Source organism: Chinchilla lanigera, unplaced genomic scaffold, assembly GCF_000276665.1.
Source record: "Chinchilla lanigera isolate Chin_1 unplaced genomic scaffold, ChiLan1.0 scaffold00043, whole genome shotgun sequence".
NCBI lineage: Eukaryota > Metazoa > Chordata > Mammalia > Rodentia > Chinchillidae > Chinchilla > Chinchilla lanigera.
The window spans coordinates 154,972-168,892 of NW_004955444.1; the positions used below are offsets into that span (position 1 = coordinate 154,972).

At 37.0% G+C, this 13,921-nt stretch overlaps 1 protein-coding gene across 1 annotated transcript; it reads left to right on the forward strand.

The window, feature by feature from the left end:
- The first annotated feature begins 7,447 nt into the window (after positions 1-7,447).
- LOC102008036 (myelin P2 protein) lies at positions 7,448-12,984 on the forward strand. Its single transcript, XM_005392055.1, has 4 exons — positions 7,448-7,583; positions 9,743-9,915; positions 10,110-10,211; positions 11,992-12,984. Exons 1-4 carry the CDS (start codon positions 7,511-7,513, stop codon positions 12,040-12,042), a joined length of 399 nt encoding a protein of 132 aa, XP_005392112.1. The 5' UTR covers positions 7,448-7,510; the 3' UTR covers positions 12,043-12,984.
- Positions 12,985-13,921: the final 937 nt, after the last annotated feature.

Sequence of the window (13,921 nt, forward strand, 5' to 3'; positions counted from 1 at the left end):
AGAGAGAGAGAGAGAGAGAGAGAGAGAGAGAGAGACTACCTGGAGGTTGAGTTGTGAAAGAAGAGTACTTGTAATGTCATTGTTTCCCTTCTTCACAAATCCATTTAAAATTATCAGGCTAGTGAATCCATCACCACTGTGAGTTAACCCTTGCAGAATGACGTGTCATTAAACACCAGTCCTGAATGTCTCAATGTCCAGTAGAATATAACTTTTAGAACTACACAAAATCTCTCAATATTTCACCAAGTGCAATTGTTAAGTTGAGTGATCTCAGTGCCCAAGTAAAACAGAGCAATGGACGTAAAATTAAAGGGTAAACACCCTCCGACAGAGAGACTATCTATGCCGGGGGGGAGAAAGAGAGAAATTTAAGTAAATGATTATGTTGTACCTTAAATATAAAAATGGACAGCAATTGGTCAAATATGAGGCCTAAGAACTGTGTTTGGTACACATCCACTAGAACAGATGATCCATATAATTTGCTATCCAAATTGGGTGAATATTTAAAAGGGAAAAGGGACCCTGCTAAGAATGGCACCTACACAGCAGGCCAAAGGGGGACTGCCCGAGGCATCCTGGGTACGGCCCTCTTCGGAGGGGTAAAGATGAAGAGTAATGAACAGAAAGACTAAAGCAAGAGATGGGGCAAGAGCTGGCTGCCTGGACAAGAGCGGGAACTGGGGCTGCCTTACGAGACCTGGAGACCTCTGAGCATTCAGTTGTGCTGGAATTCTGGGCTTGGCTCTGGCCATGTGGCTACCGACTAGGAGTGAGCGAACTCATCCCGACAGGCCTGGTCCCTCTCGCTCCTGAAGAACTCCAGTGTGTACAAAATGTGACCAGGTTTGTTCTTCAGAGGTCAGAGGCTTTGGTCTGGTGGTGTCCTGGCAAAGGGAACATGGGCAATACCTCCTTAATCAGTCTGCAGGATGCTGGCGGTGACAGATGCTTTAATGACTCCGTAAGCACGGGTCAGAGCGTTTGGAAATTACTCAGGAAAGAGAAATTACTTTCTAAAGCACTGGATACTTACTCATGTAAATCTTTGACTTTACTGAGGTATAATGAAGAAAAAAACCCACAGTTTTCTCATAAGTATCACAGCTCAAAGTGCAAAGGGTATGAGTGAGATAGACAGCCTTGATGCTGAGAGTTTCATAGGCAGCACTGAACACAGTGCTTTTTAGGAAACCGTTCACTTACCCTTTCAGCAAGCCCTTTCTGCATGGCTTCTGTACATCTGATGATGTCCTGTGCTGGAGAGCAGCAGTATGCCAGGCAAGGAGTCCACAATGCCTTCTAAGGTTTCATGAGGCAAAGGAGTATTGAAGCCCTAATCCCATACCTTTATTCTCAGAAAATCGTGTCAACATTTCTGTCGTTTAAAAAAAGAATAATTAGATTTATTAGTTGTTAGTAAGAATTTTCACATAATCGGTCTCTTGATATTTCTAATTTGCCTTAAAAAATCATATGTCTAAGGCCATCTATCTAAGGAAATGAAACATATTTATCAAACTGTAAGGGATCTTTTCATTAGGTAAATTGATTAATCAAAACCATTATTTCTTCTCTTTCCAAGAGGGCTTGAAATAAAAGAAGTGACAGTCACTTTATTAAACCACAAAGAAAAATACATTTTATTTTGAATTTTTTAGCACAAATAACTAATAAATCATTATACTTAAGATCCACACAGAAGTTTGTAAAGGAAATATTGATTATCCAAAAATCAATCATACTAATGCCAACATTAATATTATTATCCAAAGATAATTCACCAGATTTCCTCTTTTGTTAGTATTATTTAGGAAGTCATTGACAAAAATAATGTTGTTGACCATTCTTAGTAATATTTAATTTCCATATTTTTTGCACCAAAAATGCCATAAACATAAAAAGACATATTTTTCTTCGTGGTCCTAAAAAGATGAATTTAGTTATTCTGAATTCAAACATATACTAATAAAAATTAAGAACGTAAAAAAAGTGATGACCAACTACTCCAAACACAATAACCAAAAATAGACAAGAGTCCTAGAAGGAAATATCAAGATGTAAAAGCACATGTTCTCATAATTTCTATTTTGAGCTTGAGGGAGAAAATATAGTCTATCATATCCAGGTAGGATATGCAGGAGGATAGACAAGGTCTCTTTAGCCATCAGCTCCTTTGATAGGACAGAAGCTTATAGTGAAAGGAGCTGGGGTTTGTGGCCCTGTCAGGGGCAGACTTGCATCATGCTTATGTCTACGGCTACATTACAGTCTGCAGATGCTGCTTACCTACTTAATTTTTCTCTTTGCAAAATGAAGACTTATCTACATCTCAGGGTGAGGTGACCAGCACAGAAAATCCCTCAGGTCATTTCTGTTTTCCTAGAACTCTTCTCTGATGATAATGTCATTAAGATGTGAAGAGGGGAAACAGTGTCATTGGTGAACAAGTCGCCAAAATGATGAGCAGAGACTCAGGGCGGGGGAGTGTCTCAGCAGCACTGAACTTGGAGCAGAGGCTGTGAGCAACTCGTTAGCAGCAGGCTTTGCAGAAAATGAGCAGAGAAATGGAGTCCAGTTTACTTTGTAAGGCATAGTTCAGATTTCAGTAGATGCCTGTTAAAAATAAAAAGTTACAACAATAGGTTACGAAGCAGCTTCACAAAAGTAATGTTCCCTGATCCTCCAGTCAATCAATATTTTACACATGACAAAACTGAACCCAAATGCCATCTATACAGGAGGTCACAAAGTTAGGTGAGAACATACTCCAACTTCACTACAGCATCACTCTTTACATTGAGAAATAATCTCAAGACTCTTAGTACCACTATCTGAATGTCACTGTGCCAGAGAGGATTGGTTGCCTGCTAGAAACCAGGGATTGCTCATCCATAGCATCGCACTGTTGCTGAAAAGTATCTCCAAGCCAGGTGCTGCTCAGTTCAGCCTTGCTTCTGTCTGTACTGGGACTTGTGACATCTTTGCATTGGAATCTGAGTAGAAGTGATATATGCCATGTCTGGCAGGACAGTAAAGGGGCAATTCATGCCTGCCTCTGAACCCCATGGCAGTGGTGTAGGCACTAGCAGAATGGGTCTAAGCCCTCTGAATGAACTCATGGAGAAAAGCTCCCTTTCAACAAAGAATCCCTACGCTGGACTGAAAATCAAGCCAGAACTAAACCTCTTGGTTAAACCACTGAAATACTGGGACTTATTGCAGCAGATAGTGTAATTCTGGGTCTGAATAAAATATAAGAGATTTCATCATTACAGTGTATCACCAGTCACAAGTATGTCATGGGCTACAATCAAACCACAAAGCTAGCTTTCAAGCGTTTGACAAAATAAGTTGGATTCACTGAATAAAATAAAACACATTTTAAACATGAATTTAGTTAACTCTCTGACCTATTTAATCTGAAATATTTTCTTTATATAAAAAGGTCACATGCTAACTACACTTTGTCTTACAACCTTTACATTATCTCAGCTTGAAATCAATGGGAGAAATAAAATAGGCAACAAAGCAGGTTTGCTTGGCCTGGCTAACACATGATTTTAAAACATCACTCAACTTCTCAGAGTTTTTATTTGTTCCTTCGACTCCACATGGAACATAAGGCAGTCTAACCACCCTACAAAGCAGCTGTTAGAATGATGGCTGCAAGGTGGAGGGTGAAACAGAGCAGCGTTGTTCAAAACACAAAGCTTCAGTCATGCAGAATGGGTTGGATAGGAGAGCTGATATAAAGTACAGTGATTGTAATTAATAATACTGTATTCTACATTTGAAATTTATTAATAGAGTAAATTTTACATGTCCTCATTGCAAATAAAATATTGTAAATATATTAGGTCATGGATGTATTAAATAGCTTCACTCTGATAACTGTTTCACATTGATCAAAGCACCTATCAAAATATAATATGGTACACTTTAAAGTTAGACCACTTTGTTAATCAATCACACCTTAATAAAGGTACAAATGAAGAACAAAAATACATCTAAAATTTTAAAAAATCATACTACACACTCACATGTACATGCGTTATTCACTATATTTTAAAATGTTTTTGCTTGCTTGATTTTGCACTACAGCAGATTAAACCCAGAGCCTCCCACATGCTAGGCAAGCACTCGATCACTAAGCTATGTCCCCCGCCCTTTTCTATTTTATTTTGAAACAGGGTCTTTCTAAACTGTTTTGGCTGGCCTGGAACTTACAAACCTTCTGCTTTAGCCTCCTGTGTAGCTGGAATTATGGTGCACATGGCCAGAACAAGTGAATTATTTTAAGGAATTCTGTTCTTCCATTAGTGATATGGGAACCAAGGACCAATTCCTCAAAGTGTCTCAAGCTTTTCATGCCAATGACTGAAAAATACAATTTACTTGGATGCACTGGGAAAATGTTAATATCACCTTCTCTCCAGAAGCAAAGCAAAGGGAGTACCAAAACTGTAGGGAGCTCAGTTATGCTATGTAAGGACCAGAGAAAGAAATTGAAATGCAGAAATCCTCTTTTATTTCCTCCCCAGCAAGTAACTTTATTTCTCAAGTGTCTATTATGAATAATAATGTGAAATCTTAGACTAACCTTTGGAAAAGAGGTCATGCATGTTAGGTTCCAGCAAAAAAAAGCTAATGGGATTTTTTAGACAAATCACAAGCTACTTCTTCCATCTCTGTATTGCCAGTCAACAAAAGAAAGCTGTTAACTACCCTTGGGGTACCATAAATGCAGTCATCACCAGAGTAACCAAAAGACTATCCACTGGTAGCTTAGGAATTTACAAGGGGAGTTTGCATTAACAAAGCAATTTTAATGTTGACATTATTAAATTTGAAAAACACTTATTTGAAGCTTGAAAGAGGGCAATGTGGATAACAGGCCTAAAGTATCTGGAAGGGCACCAGACACCCTAGCTGCTGAGTTCTGATCATAAATCAGATCATTTTCTCATGATGATGTCTAAGATATTATATAAAACATCTTCCTATGCAGTCACGGTCTGCTGGCTCTTCAGTAGCATTATTATTGTCTCCATCTGCTAATACTACAAAATGATAAGTAGATATCATATGTCTCTGAATGTTGCTTCAAACTATGCCTTCCTAACTAGAGTATAAGGTTAATGAAGGTGGAAAACTTTGTTCAATGATGTTTAACCAGCATATTGAAAGTTCTGGGCACATAGTAGGCTCTTAATAAATATTTTTGCAGTTGAATAAATGCAAAAAAACTTGGCATCCAAATGGAAGATCATGAATACTCTGTTTCTTTACTATACAATGGTTAATATCTCTTCCAAAAGTATGACTGGATATAGCTTGAAAACATACATAAAGGGCATTACCATTACACGTTACATAAAGCATGCTTTCCTTATCCATCTTCTTTGGACCACTGGGTATTCTTTTCAGTGTATGATGACAGTAACTCTCATGAATCTTGAGGATTTACATGGGCAATAAATTGCTGAAAGGAGAAGGACTGAATCCATTCTAAAGAGAAGCTATATCTATTGAACTAACATTTAGTTTAAGTCCAGATATTTTCATCTGGTTGTAATGTTTTTCTAGTGTTTACTACATGTCCTTTCTTGCTAGGATATTGCTGACTTTCTTAACAAAGTGTTGTGGTTTATATGTAGATGTGTCCTGAGAGCCTTAAGTACTTAAGGGTAAGGCTTTTGGAAGGTCACTGGATTACAAGGACATTATAGCTAGCTGCTATTAGGAGGTATGGTCATGTCAGAAGAAGAGGTCACTAGGGATGTGGCCTGGAAGGGTTGGTCTCCCACCCAAGCTCCTCTCTTGATCTCCCTCTGCTTCCTGTATGCCATGAGCTGAGCAGCTATTCCTTCACCATGTCCCTGTGCCATGTTGTTCAGCCTTGCAGCCAGCTGACTATGGACTGAAACATGAGCCAAACAAACCTCTGCTGGTTACCAGGTGTTTTGTCCCAGAGATGAGAAAAATGACTAAGACATTAGGGGTGGCCTAATGTTGGAGCGTGGTTCAACCTGGATCTCCTTTCATTGCTCTGACCCCAGGCCTTTGGCCGGTACATTGGCTCAGACTCTCATCTTAGTCCAAAATCATCTGGTGAGTTTCAGTAGTCAGGTACGTCTGCCAATTAGCCTAAAGTAGAAAATTCTTCTCTTGGTCTAACATTGTTTCAATGTTATAAGTTTTCTTCCTTGGCAATATATGCATATTTCCGTGTTCATGCCTATATTTCCCTAGAGCAACACTTATGTTTGATGTGGATTTACATTTGCTCCTCCTGATCAAATATAAATTGGCTCTGAAGCAACATACCTGCCAGGATCTTTTGATTATTACCTCTCTTGAAGTTGGAGAAGATGAGTACTGCTAGGCAATCATGGTGATGTCAGAATCACTGATCTTTGGGTAACATCTGTGCTTACGTGTGATGTCAGGTATCACACATGCAAGTTGTAGACACTAGGGAGTGAAGTTCAGTCCAAATCCTGCCTCTCCTTACTCAAATTTTGGAAGCAAGTTATCTAACCCCTCTGAGTTTGTTTTCCACACTCCTAAGAGGGGTGTAACAATAGCACCTAACTCTTGGAGTACTGACAGTAGTAAATGATAGCATCTGTATTAAGCATTTAGCATAGTGATTGGCCCATGGTGAACTCTCATTATCCACCAGTATCATTTTTATAGAAAATCTTTTGTTTATATAAGACTGTGGACTTATTTTAAGGGACTTAAAGTTGTCACAGTCACTAAGAACTTGCTCAGTTTGAGTTTAAAATTTTTATAGATGAAAATCTTAGCTGTGGTCAAAGAGCATATCACAGTACTGCTTCTTGTCCTATCACATGAATAGAGTTCCTGTACTCTGCTGTGATAGACTGATTTCATTGTCTGCCTACGCTGTCTGCCTGGGATATGTGAACTATGCCAACCCTTCTTCACCTCTGAATATGTCCCCACACTACTGCCCTGCAGTTCTCTCCCACAACATAGTTCAGACTCTTATTACAATATTCATGGGTATTTTCCTCTCTTTTTTCCCTTTCAATTAGAACTCTTAGTCGTGCAACCTTCAGAATCCACAGTTGCCAAGATGCCTAAATGCAACACATACACACACACACACACACACACACACTCATTCACAATTATATAATCCATAGAGTCTTTTCCAATGCATTAGGGACCTAAGTACTCATAAATTTAAGATCAACAAAAATTTTTGAAGATTCAAATGAATAGTACCCTCATTCATTTTTATGACATTTTTGGAAACAAAAGGAAACATTATGTGGGGTTTTCTTTATCCTGATGAATGGGTAGCAGATGACTGAAGAGCCATTCACTGCCCAGTCCTGACACTGACTTCCCCATTGGGTCTCTGGGGAAGTCACATGTTTTGTGGACATTGAAAAGAATCTTCTGAGGCCTCAGCCTCTCTCTGAGCCTCCTAAACACCATCTAGAACTGTGTTCAACTATCTTCTACCACAATGAGCAACAAATTCTTGGGCACCTGGAAACTCATCTCCAGTGAGCACTTTGATGATTACATGAAAGCTCTGGGTAAGAAATGCTACTTGTCATGCTGGTTCTGAAGACCTTTTTATTTTTTTTATTTATTTTTTTTCTGAAGACCTTTTTAAAGAATTTCATTCTGATATCCTTTATCACAGCTGGGGAAGTTTGTGCAGGTTGAAGTTCAGTCCTCTTCCAGGATTAATCTCTTGGGTCTTTCAAATATTTTATTTGCATTTTATTGAGGCAATTGTAGTAGAATTTAAATGAAGCTGCTTAAATGCATGGAACTCACATTGATTCCAAAGGCAGTTTCATAGCAATGGGTTTTCACTGGAAATCTGGAAGAAAGAAATTTGAAAAGCTTGGTCAACCCATTCTCTGGCTTTCCTGAAAGCTGATTTTTATAACAACTAAGGTACTCATGAAATAAAGAATTGAATGCTGGAAAATGTCATTTTAAAATTTTGATTTAGCCAAGCTGAAATTTTTCTCTTTCTCTACTTCTATGTTGTTCATTATTACATAATCATGTAGATTTACAGAGTTTGGAAATGACAGTGACTCCTACACTAGGGTGTTCCAAGGAAGTTACTGAGAGAAAGAAAGAATAGGGGTTTCGGACAATGAATTCAAATTTAGCTTTACTAATGTCAGGCTTTCTTGGTATTGGGACAGTGAATGGAGACAGAAGAACCATTAGTTATGACTTTATTTTTTAAGGTTTCTAAAGAGAATATTCCATAGATATGAATGCAATAGATAGAAAGAGTCTTTGGAGATTTCCAGAGCAGTACAAAAATAATAGTGATGCCAATGGCTTTAGGGTGTCATGCTCGGTGGTGTACTTCTAGCTTCACTTACGTGTTCAGAATGCTTATAGAAACATTTCTACTCTTAGATGAAATGAATAAGTCATGTCATTGCTGCCTGAAGGTCCATGAGGACTTATGAGTAATGGACTTGCGCTATGATACAGGATAGATTTATGGCTTTCTTGTACCTGAAAAAAGGCAAAACACAAGGAAGTCTTGCTAAGGGTCTAAGTTATAGAGCACACAAAGCTCCTGGGGGTTTACTTAATGTAGATTCTCAAGCTTTAAACCAGAGATTATCACTTATTTTGAAAAACTTTGTCCTAAATCATAGAAAATAAACAATCAATAAGAATTAGGAAAAAGGTAACAGTTCACGTTATTGCCTGCAGCTCCTCACTTCTTTTTGAGTATAGACAGAGATATACCAGGCCTTTTTGCACTATGGAAAAATAAGCCTAAGAATTGGAACTTCCAACTGGACTCTCAGAAACTGATTTTTATTTTTTATGTTTCTTATATGAATTTCACTTTTTCCACGTATTTCTATACTTTTGGAAAAATAGTAATAAAATATAAACCTAATTTTGTTTGGTTTTTCAAATGTAGATGAGTTTTGAAAAAAATATTTTTTATTTATCTATCATCATTTGCAGTGGTACAAATATGAAACATAGATGGATCACGTTTTTCTACCTGTTAGATATGGAATCACAAAATTTGAGAAATGATACTCTATCAAGGGAAATTACTTATATTCACAATGTATTACTGAAGGGGAAAATATCAGACAACAGTATGTGTCATAGTCTCATTAAAATATATCCACAACTTATATTTGGTAATCTGAGCAACTTCTTTGAAGATAATAATACGTAACATAACAACAACTGTTAGTTCCTATCACTGTGTTCTGAAACTGTGTATCATTTTTATTGTTTTTGCTTTTTTTTTGTTTCTGTCTATATTGCTGGTATTTTGCTATTGTTCTTTTTCAACATTCTCTTTAGAATCATGTATATATAAAATCCACATATATATCTATATGTATCCACAAAATTTGTAGGTAAAGACTCAAGAATCTTTAATGTTTCATACAAATAGATGACAACTGACTTCAGAGAATAGGATTGAATATTGTAAAAGTAGATAACTTCCACTCTTGCGATTGAACAATTTTACTTTCTAAAATCTTCAGACATTGCTTCTGTAGTGAAGTCCTAGACATGCACTTTCCTTGTGTAGTGAAATGTGGGTGGTGGCCCCTGGTCGTCAGTAGGACAACCTGCCGCCTGCCCACTTATGATACCACTGAACACCTTATGTGGCCACCATACTGCTTCGGGTACGCTGTCATGGGAGGCACAATCCTAATACTGTCTTGGTTTACAGGTGTGGGGTTAGCCACCAGAAAACTGGGAAATTTAGCCAAGCCTACGGTGATCATCAGCAAGAAAGGGGACTATATAACTATACGAACTGAAAGTGCCTTTAAAAACACAGAGATCTCTTTCAAACTGGGCCAGGAATTTGAAGAAACCACAGCTGACAATAGGAAAACTAAGGTAATCTTTAATGTTTCTCTGTAAAGTTGGTCCCGTCAATTGCTTGAGAAAGTATTGCTAGCATTAAAAAGGGTGGGAAAAGAATGTGCTGCATAAGAAGTCCGTTACAAAAATGGCTCAGTACTGAATGAAATGCTTCCTTCTTTGACCAACCAAAGTCTAGGTAGGTCACATGTATGCATTTGTCTTTCCAGAGTGTGGTAACCATGGAGAGAGGCCTCCTAAATCAAGTGCAGAAATGGGATGGCAAAGAGACAATAATAAAGAGAAAGTTGGTGGATGGAAAAATGGTAGTGGTAAGAGTGTTTCCAAGTCTAACTTCAGAAATCATGCTATATAAAGAGATTGATTTTCTTATTTGAAAAATGCCCTTTGAAATACAAATGTATAAAAATGGCTGAGAATAAAGTCAGAGTTAATGCTTGAGTGATATTTAAACTATAAAATATTTATCTTCAAGTACAAGCAAGATTTTAAAATAGGAAATCCATGGTTATTTTAGAAATAACAACACCAAAAAGATTAAAGTTAAAGAAAGCATGCCTAAATCTCACTAGCTTGAATTTGTGACAAAAGCAAGTCTAAATTTTAAAAGCAAAATATACCTTGCAAGGCTCAGCTATTTGCAGACGTGTAAATACTTTGTTCTCAAGAATCTATAATAACCTAAAATAAACCACGTCAATGGTGCAAGCTGAGCTTCTGTGAGAACTCTCTTCTTTCTTAGAGATCTCTTTGAGATCTTAGGAATCTTAGAGATCTCTTCCTGGAGGTCTCTTCTCAGAAAAGAATTATGACAGAGATTATATGAGATGACTACTAACAATTTTTTAAGGTAAAGACCCTGTGCTTATTCATTAATATATACATTGAATGTAAATGAACTCATGGAATGCTTTTTTCTTTAGTACAGTGGTTTTAGCCCTTGCTGCCCTAGAATTACATGGGAAATAGGTTCTCATACAGAGAGCCCTGTATGGATCTGTGTGTTTAAATGTTCCCTAAGTAACGGCAATGCACAAATAGTTTTGATAACCACTCTGTAGATGTAAATGCATACAAATTATGAACAAAACTTAAACACCGTTTTGCATTCATCCTAGGGAATTGGTAGATATATATGATGCAGCTTGTCATTTTTAGTCCTCCTTCCCCCACTCCCTGCCCTTCTCTCCCCATTTCATCAGATTTTCTTCCTCTCCCCACAAAGTCTATCTCCTTGTTTTCTACCACCTCTTTTATTTGCTCTTTAAATTATTTATATTTTCGGTCTCCTACATTACAGAAACCATGTGCTATTTAATCTTCTGTTTCTGATTTATTTTACTTAGCATTATGGTCTCAGGATCCATCCATTTTCCTACAAAAGCCTCAAATTTATCTTTCTTTATGGCTGAGTAGTGCTCCATTTTGCAAGCCAATTTTCCTTATTCATTCACTTTGGTGGGTGTTAGGCTTCTCCCATAATTTAGCTATTGTGAATTGTGGTGCTATAAACATGAGCATGCATGTATCACTGCAATATGATGACTTTAACTCTTTAGGGAAGATATCTAGAAGAGGTATAGCTGGGTTAAATGAAATCACTACTTTTAGTTTTTTGAGTCATCCCTACACTAATTTCTACAGTGATTATACTAATGTAAATTCCTACAATGTAGAAGGGTTCTATTTTTCCCCACAACCTCACCAAAAGGTATTGCTTTGAGGGCTTGGTGATAGCCATTCTTACTGGGGTAGTGAAATGTCACTGTTATTTTTATTTGCACTTCTCTAATAACCAAAGATCACTCCCCGCACTGTGCTGAGCACTCTTTCATGTACATACTAGTCATTTTTACTTCATCTTTTGAGCAGTTTGGCACATTTTTTAAAATTCCTATACAAAAACACATGTCAATTTTAAAGTCTTTTCTCCAATTTTGGTTGTCATAATTCTGAATTACTTGGAGATTAGCATTCTGATATTTTGTTCCTAAGTTTAATTTTATGAATTTGGAATTTCCATTTTTATTATAAATTTTCTAGCTTCTGATTTGTTTTAGTTACTCGATTAATCTCTCTCCCTCTTTTAAGGAATGTATCATGAAGGGCGTGATCTGCACCAGAATCTATGAGAAGGTTTGAGAAAATCATTTCCTCACTGAAGTAATATTTGATCATTTAATATTGAAAATCAATTGTTTTCATTGTCAAGATCTGACTAGGTCTAAGCTGGCTTGTTTGTTTTGGATTTCATATTCACATATCAGATGGGCAAAGGCTTAAACTAAGGATTAGTCTAAAATTTACTGCTATTTAAACATTTTGAATTTTCATAAGTGTCTTCTCTATTTTAAAGCATATTCATGGGCCAGACCTAAACTGATAACATTATTAATTATTCATGAAATTCTGACCTATACTATACTCTGATTATTTAAAAGAATAATAATAAAAAAGTATTAGGACTGTGAAAGGAAGTGAAAGTATTGATCGGGTGTAACACACTCAAATATCTTCAGGAGCCAGGAGAGTTTTTAGGTAGGAGACTTAGAAATGAAGCAGCTCAGGAGAAGGAGATGGTTTAATCCGAGGATTTCAGTCTCAGTTGAAATGAGCAGACTCTACTCCAGCCAATTATTTTTTAAATTGAGAAATAATTCAAACACTGAAATACAAAGATATTAAGAGCAGAGTTGAATGCATTGCCAAATAACTCAGGACTGAGACACAAAACATTTCCTGTATTCCAGAAATCTCCTGCATGCCTTGCCCCAGTCAGTGGCCTCCCCATCTTACTCCCCAAAAACAAGCAGAGTAGTGATTTAATCCTGTCACCATAGGTTAGATTTGCCTGTCCATGTTAATGGAATCATGCATTATCTATTTATTTCTGCTCACCTTTTTGAACTCAGCATAATGTTTTTCAAGTTCATCCATATTGTTGCATGAAATCACAGTTTGTTCCTTTTTATTGCCAAATAGTATTCCATTATATGAATATGTCAGTTATCTATCAACCTTTCTGTTAAACAATTCTGCTGTTACCAATTTTGGCCACTATGAATAAAGCTGTTACATTCTTAAACAAGACCTTTTGTGGACTTCTTCCTTTCTTTTGAGTCACAATTACTGGGGCTGACAGTTTTGATAGGCAAAAATAGGGTACCACTGCACCCAGGTGAAAACAGAACTGTATAACACAACTGAGTAAATGAGAAAATGTGTTGATTTGATGGAACTACAATGTTCAGTGTAGAAGGAAGTAGTTTAAACATGGAATGGAAGAAGACAAGAGCCATACAGGACTAGAATGAAATCAATGTTAAAGTCATGTCTTGTATGCTATGTGTAAATACGTATAATTATACATGCATATTTGTGTTTGATACCTACACATATTTATGGATATGTATATATGTCTGCACATGCACATATTTCCTAGTTCTGACTACCAAAAAAACTTAGAAGCAAAGCATAGCAGAAAAGAGCACATCTAGCACTCAGATCTTGGTGTCTAATATCATTACTACTAAAAGGAAAGGCTGATTGATTCCAAAGCAAGGGCAGAGTAGGTAGAGGAGGAGCCTGAAGTATCTCATTATACTCGAAAAAACAGAAATGTTCAAAGGCATGTTACCCCAACATGAACAACTTCTTATTGGTCAAACTTGGGACAATTTGAGTACAAAATAATTGAGAAAATTAGAAAGCACTAGGAAAAAATGGGGACCCACAAATCTATGCCAGTTAATAGACAAACAGATAAATGATGGGTAATAGACAGGGAAATGTGTTCTTTACAGCAGAATGCAACTGCCAACTGGTAAATGTGGAACAAGATCTTTCTGAAAGGAAGCAGAAAGCCATCATTTTTCAACCATCACAGAAACTATATTGGCTCAGGCAAAAATAATCAATGGATGGTAAACTAGGGGAAATTTTGATGAGCAGCACGATATTTGTTTGATCTTAAAATATCTCCTCAGATTGTCTCTATGCAAATATAGTCTCTATGCACTGG

Bases quoted from the DNA above. Each gene is read 5' to 3' on its own strand.
- LOC102008036 (XM_005392055.1), top strand. From the start codon at position 7,511: ATGAGCAACAAATTCTTGGGCACCTGGAAACTCATCTCCAGTGAGCAC. The intron at 9,916-10,109 runs GTAATCTTTAAT...TTGTCTTTCCAG, and splicing joins CTGACAATAGGAAAACTAAG to AGTGTGGTAACCATGGAGAG. The intron at 10,212-11,991 runs GTAAGAGTGTTT...CCCTCTTTTAAG, and splicing joins TGGATGGAAAAATGGTAGTG to GAATGTATCATGAAGGGCGT.